The sequence below is a fragment of the Eubalaena glacialis genome, chromosome 19 (assembly GCF_028564815.1).
Source record: "Eubalaena glacialis isolate mEubGla1 chromosome 19, mEubGla1.1.hap2.+ XY, whole genome shotgun sequence".
NCBI lineage: Eukaryota > Metazoa > Chordata > Mammalia > Artiodactyla > Balaenidae > Eubalaena > Eubalaena glacialis.
The window spans coordinates 47722704-47744259 of NC_083734.1; the positions used below are offsets into that span (position 1 = coordinate 47722704).

The 21556-nt window shown below is 35.8% G+C and overlaps 1 protein-coding gene and 1 non-coding gene across 2 annotated transcripts in view; one reads left to right on the plus strand and one right to left on the minus strand.

Moving 5' to 3' along the window:
• The window catches only part of EFCAB13 (EF-hand calcium binding domain 13), a 135338-nt gene that overhangs the window by 51109 nt on the left and 62673 nt on the right, over positions 1-21556 (plus strand). The window contains 2 exon segments of the mRNA XM_061176943.1: positions 10780-10923; positions 13617-13688. Coding sequence (XP_061032926.1) covers positions 10780-10923; positions 13617-13688 — 216 coding nt within the window.
• LOC133081037 (U6 spliceosomal RNA) lies at positions 1918-2023 on the minus strand. Its single transcript, XR_009698709.1, has one exon. It is a non-coding gene; the product is annotated as a U6 spliceosomal RNA (small nuclear RNA).

Here is a 21556-nt window from a genome sequence, read left to right on the forward strand (position 1 = left end):
GATATATGTATGCATTGTGAACTGATTACCACAATCAAGCTAAATAACACATACCTCACCTCATATCTTGCCCCCTTCTTTTTTGTGGTGAGAACACTTAAGATTCACTTTCTTAGCAAATTTCAAGTATACAGCACATTATTATTAATTATAATCACCATGTTGTACATTAGATTCCTAGAACTTGTTCATCTGATATCTAAAGTCTGTATGCTTTGACCAACATCTCCCCATTTCCACCAACCCCTAGACCCTGGCAACCATCATTCTACTCTCTGATTTTATCAGTTTAAGTTTTTTAGATTCTACATATAAGTGAGATCATACAGTATATGTCTTTCTGTGTCTGGCTTATTTCACTTAGCATATTGTCCACCAGATTCATCCATGTTGTTGCAAATGGCAGAATTTCCCTTTTTTTAATGACTGAATAATATTCCATTGTATATGTATGTTTGTGTGTGTGTGTGTGTATTTTATCACATTTTCTTTATTCATTTATCCATCAACAGGCACTTAGGTTGTTTCCATATCTTGGCTATTGTGAATAATTATGCAATGAACATGAAAGTGCAGATATCTCTTGAAGATCATGCTTTTATTTCCTTTGGATATATACCCAGAAGTGGAATTGCTGGATGATACCATAATTCTATTTTTAATTTTTTGAGGAACCTCTATACCGTTTTCCATAATGGCTGTACCAATGGATTTTAAAATTATTTGCATATTTTATAACATTATTGAGGTAAAATTGACATACAATAAGCTGCACAGATTTAAAGTGTACAATTTGATAAATTTTGACATATGTATAAACTTGTGAAGCCTCAATACCTCTCATACCCCTTTGTAAGTCCTACTCCCTCTCCACAATGCCCCTCACCACTCCCAAGCAAACACTAATCTACTCTGTCACATAGATTAGTTTGAATTGTATAGAATTTTATATAAATGGGATCATGCAGTAAGTACTCCTGTTTTTTTTTTTTTTTTTGATCTGCTTTCTTTCACTCAGCTAATTATATTGAGATTCACCCATGCTTTTGTGTATATCAAAAGTTAATTTCTTTTTATTGCTGAATAGTATTCCATTATATGACTGTGCCATAATTTGTTTATCCATTCACTAATTGATGGGCATTTGGATAGTTTCCAGTTTTTGACTATTACAGATAAAGCTGGCATAAGATTCATTTGTATGTCTCTGTGTGGTCATATGCTTTCATTTGTCTTGGGTAAATACCCAGTGGTAGATAATTGGGTCATATATAAGAAACTATTAAACTGTGTTTGCAAAGTGGTTGAACCATTTTTTATTTATTTATTTTTTTATTGTAGTATAATTACTTTACAATGCTGTGTTAGTTTCTGCTGTACAATGAAGTGAATCAGCTATATGTATACATATATCCCCTCCCTCTTGGACCTCCCTCCCACCCCCTCCCCCATCCCACCCATCTAGGTCATCACAGAGCACTGAGCTGAGTGCTCTGTGATGACCTGTGCTTTACAGCAGGTTCCCACTAGCGGTTGAAACATTTTACATTGCCATAAGCAATATATGAGAGTTCCAGTTGCTCCTCATTCTTGCCAATCCTGAAATTGGTCAGCCTTTAAAAATTGTAGTCATTCTAATAGATGTATGGTATTATCTCACACTGTGATTTTAATTTGCATTTCCTGAATGATCAAATGATGTTAAACATATTCATGTGCTTATTTGCTATCTGCTTATCTCCTTCCCATTAAAAGTTTGTTTGTGTCCTTATTATTGCATTTTGAAAGTTCTTTATATATTCTGAATACAAGTCCTTTATTGGACATGTGATTAGCACATATTTTCTTCTAGTGTATGGCTTGTCTTTTCATTCTTTTAAAAATGTTTTTTGAAGAGCGTAAGTCCATACTTTTTTTTTTAATATGGAATGTTTCACAAATTTGCGTGTCATCCTTGCGCAGGGGCCATGCTAATCTTCTCTGTAACGTTCCAATTTTTAGTATACGTGCTGCCAAAGTGAGCCATAAGTTCATACTTTTGATGAAATCTAGTCTACAATTTTTTTTTATTCGTGGATTGTACTCTTGATGTTTTATCTAAAGTTTTGCTTAACTCAGTGTCACATAGAAGTCAGAAAACTAGTCAAAGTAGTTGACTGAAATTTGTACAGACATTTTATTGTTTTTGAAGGAAAGGAGAAACCACTTTCAAGTTGTTACACTAAAAAAGAATTTTTGAGGCAGACAACTTAATAAATTTTCCAAAATTGGAGAAAGTGCTTCTGTTGTTTAGAAATGAGAACAACCAAGCCTTTTCAACTTCTCTGCAGGTAGAAGCCTGCAGACCACTGGAAGCACTGAAGTGTTCTAAAGGTTACTTTGCTCAGATGACATTAAATTGAAATGTGGATTTATAATAATTTTCTTCTGGACATAGATAACATTGATGTAAATCCTTTCAAAGTTGGCCTCATTTACTTAAAGACAGAGGAAAATAACTTCATAGATATTTAACTTGAAGAATTTTGAAAAATTCAGAAGTTCCTTAACACAGATCTATGCTTGTCTAGAAAATGAGATTTAAGAACCCTGATTCTGTGGTTTGGCACAATTTGTAAGTCTGGATTTTCAGCTCTAGTTGCTATCAGAGATGACCTGTGCAATATCATTCAAAAACCCACTACATAATTTCAACTTCTCATTCAAGCCAGACAAAAATTCTTACTGAAATTTTCATTTGTACAATTCAGATATTATTCTTTTAAGAAATAGCCATTACTTTTTGCATGAAAAATGAGACTTTTTTGGGGGTAAGGATTACTTTAATATTGTGCAATATTGTGCACATTTGTTCTAATGCATTGTGTGTGTGTGTGTGTGTGTGTGTGTGTGTGTGTGTGTGTGTGATGAGAGAGAGAGAGGGAAAGGCAGAGAGAGAGAAAGGTGGAATGGTGTTAGGCAAAGCTTTCATTAGAATCTCAACAAGATCCATAATCTACCCCCAAACCACAGGTATAGAGGATTTTTCTAGAACATGATGAAATCAGTCCTATCCTTTTAAGATAAAACCACTGTGTATGTAAAATTGGCATGTTGCATGTATTTTCTGCACCTAATTACAAATATAAAAATTAGAGCCTTGAGCAAAGAGAAGTGTAATATCTCCAGTTCTAGTCTATATATCATTCTTATTATTGCTGCAGCACTATTTACTACATAATTATGATATGTAAATATTTTCTGGTAAGTTTTCTTTTTACATTCTATATTTAATGTTAACCTTGACTGCTTTTGTAGTATAGACTATGGTATTCTAATATCAGTTAATTCTAGTTACGTTTTTAGTTTGCCCTTTTATATTCTTAGTGAGTTTGCTGATAAGTTTGCTAATGGAGTTTTTTTCTTTCTGTTTCTCAGTCATTCTTATAGTTAATGGAATGATGGATTTTTCAGATTACCTTAAGGCTGTGAATGAAGTTTGTTATTTGGTCTCTCAGGATCCAGGTAAAAAGATATTTCTTCAAAATTATAGAAGAGAATGATTTTGATATCAACTGATTTTAGGGTGGGGTGGTTATATGAATTTACTCTTTTTCAGGATCTCTTAACTCCTTTTTGCCCCAGTAGTCTAGGTTGAGAAAAATTAGACATGAGTTATTCTATAAAAAGCACTAAAAAACCTGGATCACTGCCATGTTATCCTAATTTTCTTTTGTTTCTTTTTAAATGAATTTATTTATTTATTTATTTATTTTTGGCTGTGTTGGGTCTTCGTTGCTGCGCGCAAGCTTGCTCTAGTCGTAGTAAGCAGGGGCTACTCTTCGTTGTGGTGTGCAGGCTTCTTGCGATGGCTTCTCTTGTTGTGGAGCATGGGCTGTAGGTGCGTGGGCTTCAGTAGTTGTGGCACGCAGGCTCAGTAGTTGTGGTTCACAGTCTCTAGAGTGCAGGCTTAGTAGTTGTGGCACATGGGCTTAGTTGCTCCACACCATGTGGGATCTTCCCGGACCAGGGCTTGAACCCATTTCCCCTGCATTGGCAGGCGGATTCTTAACCACTGCACCACCAAGGAAGTCCTGTCCTAATTTTCTATCTTCAATCTCCACTTTTTCCTTTACACAACTGATAGACCAATTTTCTTAAAACAAAGTTTTTGTCATGTCATTATCTCAAAAATTTAGCTGCTCTTCTTAGTCCAAACTCTTATGCTTGACGTCCTCACTTCTTCATAATTTTGCTTGCTGCTCCTCCTTTCTCCATAAATCTTTCCCAGGCAAGAACCCCATGCTCCAGTGAATCATAAATCTCCATATATGCCAATTTCATTCTTACTTCCATGCCTTTGTTCATGTTTTTTTTTCCTCTATTGAAAACTCACATCTGTTTTCTTCTCTACCCTTAACAGTACTTTTTTCACTGTCTAGAATCTGCTTGAATTTCTCCCTAAAAATTTCAGATGCTGAAGGGTCTCCTAGTAACTTTTAGTTTACACTACATATAAATTGTAAAGAAAGTGGTTGGAGGGACTATTCATGTTAAAGATAGAAATAGTGCTTCCAAAAATCCGAGATCTCTAGTGTTCATGATCTAATTTTAGCAGTTCGTTGGTTTTTCCCTTAGGCAAGATCAAGTTCCTATGTTCAGTCCTTGGGATTATATATATTTATTGTCAACCAGACTATATTTTCTTAGAATCAAGGATATATGAATGTGATAGTCAATATTCCTGAATAAGCAAACAAGAGGCAAGAAAAACTCTTTAATGTTTACTTATTCATTAATGTAATAAATGTTTTTAAATGCTTACCATATGCAGCAATGAACAATATAGATATGATGCTTGGTTTGCTTTTCCTTTTTTAATTCCTTACTTCCTACTTGGCATTTTGATTAACTCCTGTGACACTGGGATTCTCCTTTATCTACTTGGTTTTTGACTTACAGCTTTTTCCTGACCATAGATTTATATGTTTGCTTGGACTCCTAAGTACTGCCTACTTGTTGAACCAGCTTATTTTCTCTCTTCCATTCCTTGGTTTTTCAACTCCTGGTTTCCTATTTTGACCTTATTTCTGTTCATGGCCATGTGTTCTGAGACCAATCAGGAAGTCCCAGGTTTCTTTATTTTTCCTTTTAAAGCAATACACATAATTCTTGAATATGTTATTTTTATAAAATATCCAAGCAATATTTAAGTGTATAAAGATGTGGAAGACACTCTTTAATTCCTCCTAGATTTTTATAGTTTAATGTTGACCTTAGAATCATTTTTATATGCAATTGTGAATATATATATGTTTCGTAAGATGAAATAAGTTATCGATTTTTAGGCAGAGGACCTGTATCTCACAGAGGCTAGTAAAAAGACCAAGCATACAGTTAGGAATCAAGAGACCCTCCAAAAATGGAAAAAATAGAAAGATCTTATACTTTAAGAGAAAAGGATCATACTATATACATTATTTTTTAGTACGTTTTTTTAAACTAAGTAATACGTCTTGGAAAGTTCCATGTCAGTAGATACAGGTCAGCCTTTTACTTTTTTCTTTTTAATTAATTAATTAATTTTTGGCTCTGTTGGGTCTTCGTTGCTGTGCGTGGGCTTTCTCTAGTTGCAGTGAGTGAGGGCTACTCTTCGTTGCGGTGCGCGGGCTTCTCATTGTGGTGACTTCTCTTGTCGCGGAGCACGGGCTCTAGGTGCACGGGTTTCAGTAGTTGCGGCATGCAGTCTCAGTAGTTGTGGCTTGCGGGCTCTAGAGCACAGGCTCAGTAGCTGTGGTGCACGGGCTTAGTTGCTCCACGGCATGTGGGATCTTCCTGGACCAGGGATCGAACCCATGTCCCCTGCATTTGCAGGTGGATTCTTAACCACTGCACCACCAGGGAAGTCCCCAGCCTTTTACTTTTTAATAGCTACATGGTATCTGAAAAATGTAGATATACTATAATTTATTTAATCCCATATTGCTGAATATTTAATTCGTTTTCATTGTCTTACTATTGTAAACAATTCCACAGTGATTGTAACTTTTCTTATATTTTTATATTATATATATTTATTTGATGTTATATTTTATATTTATATGTGTGCATGTGTCTTTATCATACCTTTGTAAGGCAAAATGAGTTATAAATTATTAGGCAGAGGAGAAACAGTGTGTGCATTGGGACATGACTTCAACACCTAGCCAGATAGTTTTTTCAACTCTGCCTTAGTCTTCACTTCCTTCTTATGTATATCCTCAAGGTAAGACAGTGGTGAGGGTATAGGACCTTCTAAAGTATTTCCTGAGCGTCTTTACATCTTTGCCCTTGTGTGTGGCTATCTAGATTCCCAAGAATATGTTGGAGATTTTCAAAGCCCCCTATGAAAATTTCATTTCCCAGATTTTCCTTTTAATCTTGTTTGTTAGCCTACTGTTTGCTCTGTTATCCACCACTTCTGGCAGTTGTAATGTTAAACAATTGTCTCTGATTGTTTTTGATGAATTCTCCCAGGGAAAAGGCTGTTTGCACTGGGCAAGCTTTGAGTCATGTTATATAAGAACAGCTTTGCAAGTAGGGTCTTCCAGGGAACCACCAGACAGGTCTAATAATAACAGTTCTCAGGGAATGGGGCTTTGAAGAAGTTCCAACCTTATTCTTCTCCACTGGATTTCAGGCTGCTGGTTTTCTTTGTGACTTTAGGCTCTTGGTTTTTCAGGGCTCCTGGAAGCTCCTGATGGGGAGGTGGGAATATGGCAAGTTAAAAGGCCACAAAGCTCAGTGTTCTTAAGCCATTTTTCTTGAAAAAACGTTCCTTGTAAGCCTTTGGTTGATTTCCAGAGTTTTGAAGAAAGTTGATTTTGACGATTTTTGCCAGTGTTCTCATTGTTTTGTAGAGGAAAGGATTCTCAGAGGTCTTTCCTCTGCAACTTTTGCTCACTTGATTAATAACTACTAGTTGAATGAATAAATAGTGCCCAGTTCTTCCCCTTGGCTGTGCTTATCTAAGGACTTGTGAATCATTATGTTTACTATATCCTGAATTCCAAGAAAATCTAGTCTGACTACCAAGTGATTTGCACTCTGAAATTAATTATTTGAATTGTGTTTCCTTATCAAAGTAAATTAGGGATACAATGGTCTGAGGAACACTTAAATGTAGCATTTGGACACATATCTTTAGGTTTTAAGGAAGACTTCTTTTGGGGGGGAATTATCTTCATTATTATGAATGTTTTCTTTTAATCATGTTCTTCCCAGTTCACTTATGATATAAAGGACTGTTAGCATAAAAACATGAAGTTTATATGGATAAATAGGAGACCTTTTAATAGTGGTTAAATCATTGCGAGATTCTTTGTAGTATATTAAAAATCTGAAGAGAAATTTTGTATCTACACCATTCTTCTTTCTTTTACAGTATCTTTCCTAAATTACATTTTAAAGTAATTAATAACTGCCCCCAATTTTGGATTAAGCTTCCCTGCTATTGTAGATTATACAAGTGGTAAGAAATTATTATAGCTAAAAGTTTTAACTAAGAGGTGAGCATAGTATAATGATTAAGAGCAAACATTCTGGAATAGATTAGAATTCTGGCTTTTCTATTTGCTAGCTGTGTAATCAAAAGGGACTTTCTAATAGATAACTTGAACAGACCGATCACTGGAAGTGAAATAGAATCTGTGATTAAAAAAAACTCCTTACAAACAAAAGTCCAGAATCAGATGGCTTCACAAGCGAGTTCTACCCAACATACAAAGAAGAAATTACATGATTCTTCTCAAACTCTTCCAAAAGATTGAAGAGGAGGGAACACTCCCAAAGACATTCTATGAAACCACAATCACCCTGATACCAAAACCAAAGATACCACCAAAAAAGAAAATTACCAGCCAATATATTTGATGAATACAGATGCAAAAATTCTCAAAATATTAGGAAAACAAAAACAACAACACATAAAAAAGATCATACCACGACCAAGTGGGATTCATCCCAAGTTCCTGAGGTTGGTTCAATGTATTCAAATCAATCAAGGTATTAAAACACATTAACAAAATAAAAGTCAAAAATCACATGATCATCTCAGTAGATGCAGAAAAAGCATTTGACAGAATTCAACATCCACTCATGATAAAAACTCTTACCAAAATGGGTATCCAGGGAACATACCTCAACATAATAAAAGCTATTTATGACAAACCTACAGCCAATATAATACTCAGTGGTGAAAAGCTGAAAGCCTTCCTCCTAAAATCTGGAACAAGACAAGGATGCCCACTCTCACCAATTCTATTCAACATAGTATTAGAAGTCCTAGCCACAGCAGTCAGGCAAGAAAAAGAAATAAAAGGCATCCAAATTGGAAGGGAAGAGGTAAAATTGTCACCATATGCAAATAACATGATACTATATATGGAAAACCCTATTGACTCCACACAAAAACTACTAGATCTAATAAACGAATTCAGCAAAGTAGTAGGATACAAGATTAACATTCAGAAATCAGTTGCATTTCTTTACGCTAACAATGAAATATCAGAAAGGGAATGTAAAAAAACAGTACCTTTTAAAATTGCACCAAAAAAAAAAAATACCTATGAATAACCTGACCAAGGAGGTGAAAGACTTATATGCTGAGAACCATGAAACATTAATAAAGGAAATTAAAGAGGATTCAAAGAAATGGAAAGCTATCCCATGCTCTTGGATTGGAAGAATTAACATTGTTAAACTGGCAGTACTACCCAAAGCAATCTACAGATTTAATGCTATCCCTATCAAATTACCCATGACCTTTTTCACAGAACTAGAACAAATAATCCAAAAATGTATATGGAACTACAAAAGACCCAGAATTGCCAAAGCAATCCTGAGGGGGGGAAAAAAGCAGGAGGCATAACTCTCCCAGACTTCAGACAATACTCCAAAGCTACAGTAATCAAAACAGTGTGGTATTGTTACAAAAACAGACACCTGGATCAATGGAACAGAATAGAGAGCCCAGAAATAAATCCACACACCTACGGTCAATTAATCTTTGACAAAGGAGGCAAGAATATAAAATGGGAAAAAGATAGTCTCTTCAGCAAGTGGTGCTGGGAAAGTTGGACAGCTGCATGTAAATCAATGAAGTTAGAACACACCCTCACACCATGCACAAAAATAAACTCAAAATGGCTTAAAGACTTAAACATAAGACATGACACCATAAAACTAGAAGAGAACATAGGCAAAACATTCTCTGACATAAATCATACCAGTGTTTTCCTCGGTCAGTCTCACATGGCAATAGAAATAAAAACAAAATGAACAAATGGGATCTAATCAAACTTACAAGCTTTTGCACAGTAAAGGAAATGATTAAAAAAGAAAAAACCCAAAAGACAACCTATGGAATGGGAGAAAATATTTGCAAGTAATGTGACTGACAGGGGCTTAGTCTCCAAAATATACAGACAGCTCATACAACTTAACAACAAGAGGGCAAACAACCCAGTCAAGGAATGGGCAGAAGACCTTAATAGACATTTCTCCAAAGAAGACATACAGTTGACCAGTAGGCACATGAAAAGATGCTCAACATCACTACTTATTAGAGAAATGCAAATCAAAACTACAATGAGATACCACCTCACACCAATCAGAATGGCCGTCGTTAAAAAATCTATAAATAACAAATGCCGGAGAGGGTGTGGAGAAAAGGGAACCCTCCTATACTGTTGGTGAGAATGTAAGTTGGTGCAGCCACTATGGAAAACAGTATGGAGGTTCCCAGAAAACTAAAAATAGAATTACCATATGATCCAGCAATCCCACTCCTGGGCATATACCCAGATAAAACTATAATTCAAAAAGATACATACACCCCTTTGTTCATAGCAGCACTATTCACAATAGCCAAAACATGGAAACAAATGTCCATCGATAGATGAATGGATAAAGAAGATGTGGTACATATATACAATGGAATACTACTTAGCCATAAAGAAGAACAAAATAATGCCATTTGCAGCAACATGGATGCAACTAGAGATGATCATACTAAGTGAAGTAAGTCAGAAAGAGAAAGACCAATACCATGTGATATCACTTATATGTGGACTAAAATATGGCACAAATGAACATATCTACAAAACAAAAACAGACACACAGACATAGAGATCAGACTTGTGGTTGCCAAGGTGGAGCAGGGGAGGGAGAGGGTTGGACTGTGAGTTTGGGGTTGGTAGTTGCAAACTGTTACATTTAGAATGGATAAACAGCAAGGTCCTACTGTATAGCACAGGGAACTGTATCCAGTCTCCTGGGATAAACCATAATGGATAAGAATATAAATAAAAAGAATGTCTCTATGTGTATAACTGAGTCACTTTGCTGTACAGCAGAGATTGCCACAACATTGTAAATCAACTACATTTCAATTAAAAACAATTTAAAAAGGGACCTTCTAAGCCTTAGTTTTCTTATCTGTAATGTAGGGATAATGATAATTTTTATTTTGTAGACCAATTGTGATAATGGAATTATATAGCCCATAACTTTTAGCACAGTGCCTGGTGCATAAACAGCATTCAATAAAAACCAGCTATGATTATTAATATTATTTTAGTAGTATAATAGCAAAAGCTAGATTCTATACTAGGAATATGGCCAGAACTGGGCAAATGCCTACTTGCAGGGAAATTTTTAGAAAACCCTAAATTTATTTTTCCCTGGTCAAAATCAGCTCCTCCAAGAAAAGCTATTGATTCTCATGGTACAATAATTTCTTTGTTTGTTGTATTTTTGCAGCATTTCAGAAAGCCTTGAAGATTTTCTGTAGGATAAAAGGTGGTCGAGTTTCAACTTCTGAAGTGGATGATGTTTTGGATAGCATGGCTATCCTTGTAATCCCTGAAACTTTTCAGGAAGTGATAAAACATGCTAGTATTGACAGTGAGTTATTTGAATTGATATGTACATATATCTTTCTTGGCTACCAATTTTTCTGATTCATCCTTTACTTCTTCTTTTCCTTCTTGATTCTTGCCTTATGCCATTGACACTGCTTACTGGTGTCTATGGTAAAAGATAATCTAGAAAAATTAAGTGAGAAATTTCTCAAATGTGTTATATTTTAGTATGTTTGGTAAAATTATAAGAGAAAAATGGAATTTTTTCTTTTCAACCTTATCTCTCTTTTCCCATAGTCATTTCTTATCTCTGTGGAGAGGTAGTTTCTGTAGTGTCAAGAGCATGGGCTACGCAACTTAGGAGACCTAAATTTCTTGAATTTTCAACTTCATTTTGTATCTTTGATTACAAAATCTTCCTATGCTATTCAGTTATACTCTCTTTAAACAGTATAATATATTTAGCAGATATTTTGTATTGATGTTTACATGTGACCAGGGATGTCCAAGTGATTGCTTGATTTATCCATTTATTTAATGAGTCAGATAGTCATTTAATATCTACTGTGCCTGTAACTATGGTAGGTGATACACAGATGAATAAAACATATTTATTGTTCTGAAGGAGCTCACATTCTGGTGCAGAAAGAGTCAAATAAACTGAAAATTATAATATTATGTAACAAGTACTGTTATAGAGTTTATATAGGCTGCTAATGCATATTCGAAGCACTAGGGAAAGATTATTAGAGGAGGTGATGTCTGAGCTAAATCTTGAAGGATCAGTAGGAGTTAGTTCATTGCAGATGGTGGTGGAGGGTGAAAGATTTTAGACTGAGGGAAGTTTGTGTAAATATGGCAGGAAAATAATCAGACATGGTATCCTTTCCAGTGGGCTTCTACTGGTTTTTGTCATTTGGTAGTGGTGGCTTTATAGTGGGTCTTTGGTTGCTGAAGTGTGGTCTGGAGATAGAACCAGGCTGCCTGCAGTTTTACTAGGTAATTTTTATGGTGGGCTCGGGGTGATAAACATAAGTGGAGAGATATGTACTGGAGCATGAAGATGTCTATAAATAGGGATTTTAAAGACTAACCTCAAGCCATGTTATTAAATAGCCTTTAGGACATGCTGTACCAGGAGCAACAGAAATCATATATGAAACTGCTGTAGTGCCTTGCTTTTTGGCTTATGGAATTCTGGTCTGGGCTTCCAGGTTTCCCACTTTATTTGGGGAGGTAGATTAGACAAATAATACTAATTTAATAGGATTATTGTAGGACTTAGATATAAAAATTTATCATTGTTTGGCACCTAGAACAGGCTCAAGAAATGTGAAGCAGAAACCTAAGAATCATCCTTGAAGCTGCGTTATCTCTGTTCTCCTCGTGAAATCATTATGAACTACTATTATTTTAAACTCCTAGATATCTCTTAAGTCTTTCTATTTTCCAGCATTACTACCTTAACCTAAATTACCATAATCTTTACTTAGGACAATTGGAAGTCTACCCATATTGTAACAAATCTACCCATATTCTAACAAGTCTACCCATATACAGTCTTATCCCCCTTTACACTGTAGCCAGAATGATCTTTTCAAAACAACCGTCTGATCGCATTACCCTCAGTGCATAAAATCTAATAATACCTCTTGGGTTAAAGAACTCTTTGATGTACAAGGCCTTGCAAAGCCTGGCCTTTACTTCAGCTTTATCTTCAGATCTTCAACTTTTATCTTCAGATCTTCTGCTTTATCTCAGACCACATTCTCCCTTACTCTCTGTGCCTTCTTAGAGTTTCAACTACATACCATTCTCCTCCTGCCATAGCCATTACACATGTTCTTTTCTTTTCCTGGAACATTCCTCTCTTCCTAGTTATTCCTACTTACACTTTAAATCTAAACTAAACTCTGTTCTTTAGGGATGGTTCCCTGACCTCTCGGACTAGGTCATATTCTCATATTGTACACTTTCACAGCGTTAATCATAGTAGCAATTTGTATTTTTAACTGTTTGATTAAGGTTTGTATCTCAATTAAGACTAAGCAGGGCTTCCCTGGTGGCGCAGTTGTTAAGAATCTGCCTGCCAATGCAGGGGACACGGGTTTGAGCCCTGGTCTGGGAAGATCCCACATGCCGCGGAGCAACTAAGCCCGTGAGCCACAACTACTGAGCCTGTGCGTCTGGAGCCTGTGCTTCACAACGGGAGAGGCTGCGACAGTGAGAGGCCCGCGCACCGCGATGAAGAGTGGCCCCCACTCGCCGCAACTGGAGAAAGCCCTTGCACAGAAACGAGGACCCAACACAGCCAAAAATAAATAAATTAATTAATTAATTAATAACTTAAGAAAAAAAAAAAAGACTAAGCAGCAGGAGAGCAGATATCATGTCTACTTTTGCTCAATATTATATCCTCAGTATGTAGCACAGTGCATATGGCACATATTAGCTGCTGAAACATGTTGAAAGAATTAATAATTCTTACCTATTATTCTACCTCCCCCAGTCATGGGGAGCAAGATTTCTTCATCTTCTCATATTCATGAAGTCTTATGTTTCAGTGTGTACTGAATTATTACTTCACAATTCCAGATATTGTTCAAAGCCCATAATAGCTGGCCCTCTATTCCTACTTCCACATATTTATGTGGTGTTTTAATTTTAGAACAGGATGGCAGTTGTATTTGTGTTTAAAAGGAAATACAGTATCTAAACTTATTTTTTCTATTATAGGTAACCAAATGGTGGATATTGGGGATATTATATTTACTTTGGCTGAATTACAGCAACAGTACGAGGATGTTTGTAAGTGATCTCTTATTGTTATAGCAAGTTTTGTTTGTAAATAAACTGTCTTTAATAAGTAATAATTTATGGGTTTTATCATATGGGTTTTGAAAGCCTTCTCTGAACCCTCTACTCTCTTAAATCAGAGAGATAAAATTTAATATAATACCCTGAATATACCTAATTAATATTGATTATATAATATGACTGTCTCATAATTTTGCTACTTTTATCTTTCCCTTAATATTTTGCAACATAGTCAACTTTAAAACAAAATAGTAATACTATAAAAAGATAATATTTAATTTGCATTTGCAGGTCATTCTGACATCCTGACCTTGGCTTTTAAAAAAATTTCAGTCTGTTTTTCTCTATCACTCATTATTAAGTTTAGTTTTTCTTCATTAAGTGCATTGTTTTTGATCTTTTCCTATTGCACATCATGTCACTCCTTACTCTTTCTCTCATTTGTCCAAATATTCAGTCAAGATTATGTACATAATTTTAAGAATTATATAGTTCTATAAAGCTTGCTACAAAAAAAGCAGCCTCGAGATTGGTGTTTTTCAAACTGTGGAGTCGTGAAATTGATTTAGAGGGTCATGACCAAGCATTAAAAGAAACCAGGATAGAAACTTTTAGAGTGCATCCCACATAGTAAAGCCGTGTGGCTGACAGGGTCTTGGTGCTCTGGCCAGGCGTCAGGCCTGAGCCTCTGAGGTGGGAGAGCCGAGTTGAGGACATTGGACCACCAGAGATGTCCTGACCCCACATAATATCAATCAGCAAGAGCTCTCCCAGAGATCTCCATCTCAACACTAAGACCCAGCTTCACTCAACGACCAGCAAGCTCCAGTCTGGACACCCCATGCCAAACAACTAGCAAGACAGGAACACAACCCCACCCATTAGCAGAGAGGCTGCCTAAAATCATAATAAGTTCACAGACACCCCAAAACACACCACCGGATGTGGTTCTGCCCACCAAAAAGACAAGATCCAGCCTTATCCACCAGAACACAGGCACCAGTCCCCTCCACCAGGAAGCCTACATAACCTACTGAACCAACCTTACCCACTGGGGGCAGACACCAAAAACAACAGGAACTGTGAACCTGCAGCCTGCGAAAAGGAGACCCCAAACACAGTAAGTTAAGCAAAATGAGAAGACAGAGAAACACACAGCAGATGAAGGAGCAAAGTAAAAACCCACCAGACCAAACAAATGAAGAAGAAATAAGCAGTCTACCTGAAAAAGAATTCAGAGTAATGATAGTAAAGATGATCCAAAATCTTGGAAATAGAATGGAGAAAATACAAGAAAACATTTAACAAGGACCTAGAAGAACTAAAGAGCAAACAAACAATGATGAACAACAAAATAAATGAAATTTAAAATTCTCTAGAAGGAATCAATAGCAGAATAACTGAGGCAGAAGAACGGATAAGTGACCTGGAAGATAAAATAGTGGAAATAACTACTACAGAGCAGAATAAAGAACAAAGAATGAAAAGAATTGAGGACAGTCTCAGAGACCTCTGGGACAACATTAAACACACCAACATTCGAATTATAGGGGTCCCAGAAGACGAAGAGAAAAAGAAAGGGACTGAGAAAATATTTGAAGAGATTATAGTGGAAAACTTCCTTAATATGGGAAGGGAAATAGTCAATTAAGTCCAGGAAGTGCAGAGAGTCCCATGCAGGAAAATCCAAGGAGAAACATGTCAAGACACATATTAATCAAATTATCAAAAATTAAATACAAAGAAAAAATATTAAAAGCAGTAAGGGAAAAGCAACAAATAACATACAAGAGAATCCCCATAAGGTTAACAGCTGATCTTTCAGCAGAAACTCTGCAAGCCAGAAGGGAGTGGCAGGACATATTTAAAGTGATGAAAGGGAAAAACCTACAACCAAGATTACTCTACCTGACAAGGATCTCATTCAGATTTTCCAGAGAAATTAAAACCTTTACAGACAAGCAAAAGCTAAGAGAATTCAGCATTACCAAACTAGCTTTACAACAAATGCTAAAGGAACTTCTCTAGGCAGGAAACACAAGGGAAGGAAAAGACCTACAATAACAAACCCAAAACAATTAAGAAAATGATAATAGGAACAAACATATCAATAATTACCTTAAATGTAAATGGATTAAATGCTTCAACCAAAAGACATAGACTGGCTGAATGGATACAAAAACAAGACCCATATATATGCTGTCTACAAGAGACCCACTTCAAACCTAGGGACACATACAGACGGAAAGTGAGGGGATGGAAAGAGATATTCCATGCAAATGGAAATCAAAAGAAAGCTGGAGTAGCAATTCTCATATCAGACAAAATACACTTTACAGTAAAGAATATTACAAGAGACAAAGAAGGACACTACATAATGATCAAAGGATCAATCCAAGAAGAAGATATAACAATTGTAAATATTTATGCACCCAACATAGGAGCATCTCAATACATAAGGCAAATGCTACAGCCATAAAAGGGGAAATTAACCATAACACAATAGTAGTAGGGGACTTTAACACCCCACTTTCACCAATGGACAGATCATCCAAAATGAAAATAAATAAGGAAACACAAGCTTTAAATAACACATTAAACAAGATGGACTTAATTGATATTTATAGGACATTCCATCCAAAACAACAGAATACACTTTCTTCTCAAGTGCTCATGGAACATTCTCCAGGAGAGATCATATCTTGGGTCACAAATCAAGCCTTGGTAAATTTAAGAAAATTGAAATTGTATCAAATATCTTTTCCAACCACAAAGCTATGAATCTAGATATCAGTTAAAGGAAAAATCTGTAAAAAAAATACAAACACATGGAAGCTAAACAATGCACACTAAATAACCAAGAGATCACTGAAGAAATCAAAGAGGAAATCAAAAAATACCTAGAAACAAATGAAAATGAAAACATGACACCCAAAACCTATGGGATGCAGCAAAAGCAGTTCTAAGAGGGAAGTTTATAGCAATACAATCGTACCTCAAGAAACAAGAAAAATCTCAAATAAACAACCTAACCTTACACCTAAAGCAATTAGAGAAAGAAGAACAAAAAAACCCCAAAGCTAGTAGAAGGAAAGAAATCATAAAAGTCATATCAGAAATAAATGAAAAAGAAATGAAGGAAGCAATAGCAAAAATCAATAAAACTAAAAGCTGATTCTTTGAGAAGATAAACAAAATTGATAAACCATTAGCCAGACTCATCAAGAAAAAAAAAGGGGAAAGACTCAAATCAACAGAATTAGAAATGAAAAAGGAGAAGTAACAACTGCCACTGCAGAAATACAAAGGATCATGAGAGATTACTACAAGCAACTGTATGCCAATAAAATGGACAACCTGGAAGAAATGGACAAATTCTTCGAAATGCACAACCTTCCGAGACTGAACCAGGAAGAAATAGGAAATAGAAACAGACCAATCACAAGCACTGAAATTGAAACTGTGATTAAGAATCTTCCAACAAACAAAAGCCCAGGACCAGATGGCTTCACAGGCGAATTCTACTGAACATTTAGAGAAGAGCTAACACCTAACCTTCTCAAACTCTTCCAAAATATAGCAGAGGGAGGAACATTCCCAAACTCATTCTACGAGGCCAACATCAGCCTGATACCAAAACCAGACAAAGATGTCACAAAAAAAGAAAAATACAGGCCAATATCACTGGTGAACATAGATGCAGAAATCCTCAACAAAATACTAGCAAACAGAATCCAACACCATGATCAAGTGGGGTTTACCCCAGGAATGCAAGGATTGTTCAGTATATGCAAATCAATCAATGTGATACACCATATTAACAAATTGGAGGAGAAAAACCATACGATCATCTCAATAGATGCAGAAAAAGCTTTTGACAAAATTCAACACCCATTTATGATAAAAACTCTCCATAAAGTAGGCATAGAGGGACCCTACCTCAACATAATAAAGGCCATATATGACAAACCCACAGCCAACATCGTTCTCAATGGTGAAAAACTGAAACCATTTCCTCTAAGATCAGGAACAAGACAAGGTTTCCCACTCTCACCACTGTTATTCAACATAGTTTTGGAAGTGTCAGCCACAGCAATCAGAGAAGAAAAAGAAATAAAAGGAATCCAAATCGGAAAAGAAGAAGTAAAACTGTCACTGTTTGCAGATGACATGATACTATACATGGAGAATCCTAAAGATGCTACCAGAAAACTACTAGAGCTAATCAATGAATTTGGTAAAGTAGCAGGATACAAAATTAATGCACAGAAATCTCTTGCTTTCCTATACACTAATGATGAAAAATCTGAAAGGGAAATTAAGGTAACACTCCGATTTACCATTGCGACAAAAAGAATAAAATACCTAGGAATAAACCTACCTAAGGAGACAAAAGACCTGTATGCAGAAAACTATAAGACTCTGATGAAAGAAATTAAAGATGATGCAAACAGATGGAGAGATATACCATGTTCTTGGATTGGAAGAATCAACATTGTGAAAATGACTATACTACCCAAAGCAATCTACAGATTCAATGCAATCCCTATCAAACTACCACTGGCATTTTTCACAGAACTAGAACCAAAAATTTTACAATTTGTATGGAAACACAAAAGACCCCGAATAGCCAAAGCAATCTTGAAAGAGAAAAACGGAGCTGGAGGAATCAGGCTTCCTGACTTCAGACTATACTACAAAGCTACAGTAATCAAGACAGTATGGTACTGGCACAAAAACAGAAATATAGATCAATGGAACAAGATAGAAAGCCCAGAGATAAACCCATGCATATATGGTCACCTTATTTTTGATAAAGGAGGCAAGAATATACAATGGAGAAAAGACAGCCTCTTCAATAAGTGGTGCTGGGAAAACTGGACAGCTACATGTAAAAGAATGAAATTAGAACACTCCCTAACACCATACACAGAAATAAACTCAAAATGGGTGAAAGACCTAAATGTAAGACCAGACACTATAAAATTCTTAGAGGAAAACACAGGAAGAACACTGTACGACATAAATCACAGCAAGATCCTTTTTGACCCACCTCCTAGAGAAATTGAAATAAAAACAAAAGTAAACAAATGGGACCTTATGAAACTTAAAAGCTTTTGCACAGCAAAGGAAACCATAAAGAAAACAAAAATACAACCCTCAGAATGGGAGAAAATATATGCAAATGAAGCAACTGACAAAGGATTAATCTCCAAAATATACAGGCAGCTCATGCAGCTCAATATCAAAAGAGCAAACAACCCAATCCAAAAATGGGCAGAAGACCTAAATAGACATTTCTCCAAAGAAGATACACAGATTGCCAACAAACATATGAAAAGATGCTCAACATCACTAATCATTAGAGAATGCAAATCAAAACTACAATGAGGTGTCACCTCACACTGGTCAAAATGGCCATCATCAAAAAAATCTACAAACAATAAATGCTGGAGAGGGTGTGGAGAAAAGGGAACCCTCTTGCACTGTTGGTGGGAATGTAAATTGATACAGCCACTATGGAAACAGTATGGAGGTTCCTTATAAAACTAAAAATAGAACTACCATATGACCCAGCAATCCCACTACTGGGCATATACCCTGAGAAAACCATAATTCAAAAAGATACATGTACCACAATGTTCATTGCAGCACTATTTACAATAGCCAGGACATGGAAGCAACCTAAGTGTCCATCGACAGATGAATAGATAAAGAAGATATGGCATATATATAGAATGGAATATTACTCAGCCATAAAAGGAAACAAAATTGAGCTATTTATAGTGAGGTAGATGGACCTAGAGTCTGTCATACAGAGTTAAGTACGTCAGAAAGAGAAAAACAAATACCGTATGCTAACACATTTATATGGAATCAAAAAAAAAATGGCTCTGAAGAACCTAGGGGCAGGACAGGAATAAAGACGCAGACATAGTGAATGGACTTAAGGACACGGGGGGATGGAAGTGGTAAGCTGGGATGAAGTGAGAGAGTGGCATTGACATATACACTACCAAATGTAAAATAGATAGCTAGTGGGAAGCAGCTGCATAGCAGAGGGAGATCAGCTCGGTGCTTTGTGACCACCTAGAGGGGTGGGATAGGGAGTGTGGGAGGGAGACGTAAGAGGGAGGGGATATGGGGATATATGTATACATATAGCTGATTCACTTTGTTATACAGCAGAAACTAACACACCATTGTAAAACAATTATATTCCAATAAAGATGTTTAAAAAAAAAAGCAGCCTCTTGCTTGATCCTCCTCTCAGCTTCTCCAGAGGCAACTTTTCAAATGTTTTAGCCAATTACTTGATATTTATCGTCATGACTGTAAATGTTTATATTGCTACCTGTTGATCTCTAAAATTTTAGGTAGACAGAGTAAACTTACTACTATGAAAAATAAGAATTTAGCTCTGTTTTATCTTCCCTGTCCACACCACATCCACCTACTCTTCCTCTACCTATCTCTCCTCCCAATATAGTTATATGGTAGTTTGATTAGTTTTTAATTCAGTATTGGTATTAATATGTTTATGTAAACACTATTCACAGGTGAGCCATATAGTAAATATCTTGTGGTTACTTTCTTTTTTCTGTGCAATTTTTTCTCTCTTTGTATTAAAATTATCTTTTTAAAATTTATTTGCTTGTTTTGTTAAAAAAGTATATTGCTGATTCAACCCTAAACTCTGCCAGATGTCTAAATATCCTCTCCATAATTTTGGATACACCAGGTATTCTATCAGCTTTATCTTCTTGAAGAAATATACCTTAGAGTATTCTGATATTCTTTCATATGGATTTGTTGCCCTCTACGTCTTGTGTGCACCTGTCATCTTGGGATCTCTCTTCATTAACATTCTGGAAATTTTTCACTTTTCTCACCTGTATCAGATTCTGTACTCGTATTTGATTGACAGTTTGGGTATAGAATGGAAATAATTTTCCTCAGAATTTTTCTGTTTTCCAGTTTTCAATGTTGTTGTTGAAGTCCAAAATTCTTTTGATTACTGACTTTTTTATGCAACTGATTTTTTTTCTTTGCAATCTTATAGGATTTCTTTACCTCTAGTGTTCTGAAATTTCATGATGATATGCCTTGAAATAGGTTTCTTTGCAACAATTGTGCTGGGTATGGTATACTGTGATTCTGGGAAATTTAAACAATTTGTTGATGACTTCCTTTTCTCTATTTTTCTCTTCTCTCTGGAACTCTTATTACTTGAATACTTGACATCCTGAATGGATTCTCCTTTTTTTTTTTTTTTTTTTACCTTTTTCTCTTGCCTTTTTGGGAGATTTACTTAACTTTATCTTCCAACCCTTGTATTTAGGTTTTCATTTGTACTTTTTAAGTTTCCAAGAACTTTTTTCCCCCCTCTGAATGTATTTTATTATAACATCCTCTTCTTGATTTATGGACATTCCTGTTGTTCCGTGGACATAATATCTTCTATTGTGCTAAAGATGATGTTTTTAAAATTTTCTTTTACATTCATACTGTTTCCTCCAAGTTATTTTTGTCTTATGTGGTTTTCCTTTTAGAGGCATCCTCCAAATGTCTGGTGATCTTTGGTTGTCTGCCTGTGTTTGAGAATAATGAACTAAAAAGCTGTTTGGAAGCTCTGAAACTGAGAATGGAACTAGTTGACTATGGACTGAACACTGTAGAGTAGTGGTTCTTAACCAGAGGTGATTTGGGAATTTTTTTTCCCTTCTCTCCTCTCTCCCCTAGGAACATTTGGCAACATCTGGAGATGTTTTTTGGTCATTATAACTAGTGTTACTAGCATTAAGTGATTAGAGGCGGGGGATGCTTCTGTTGACTGAAAAAAAATACACAACCTAAAA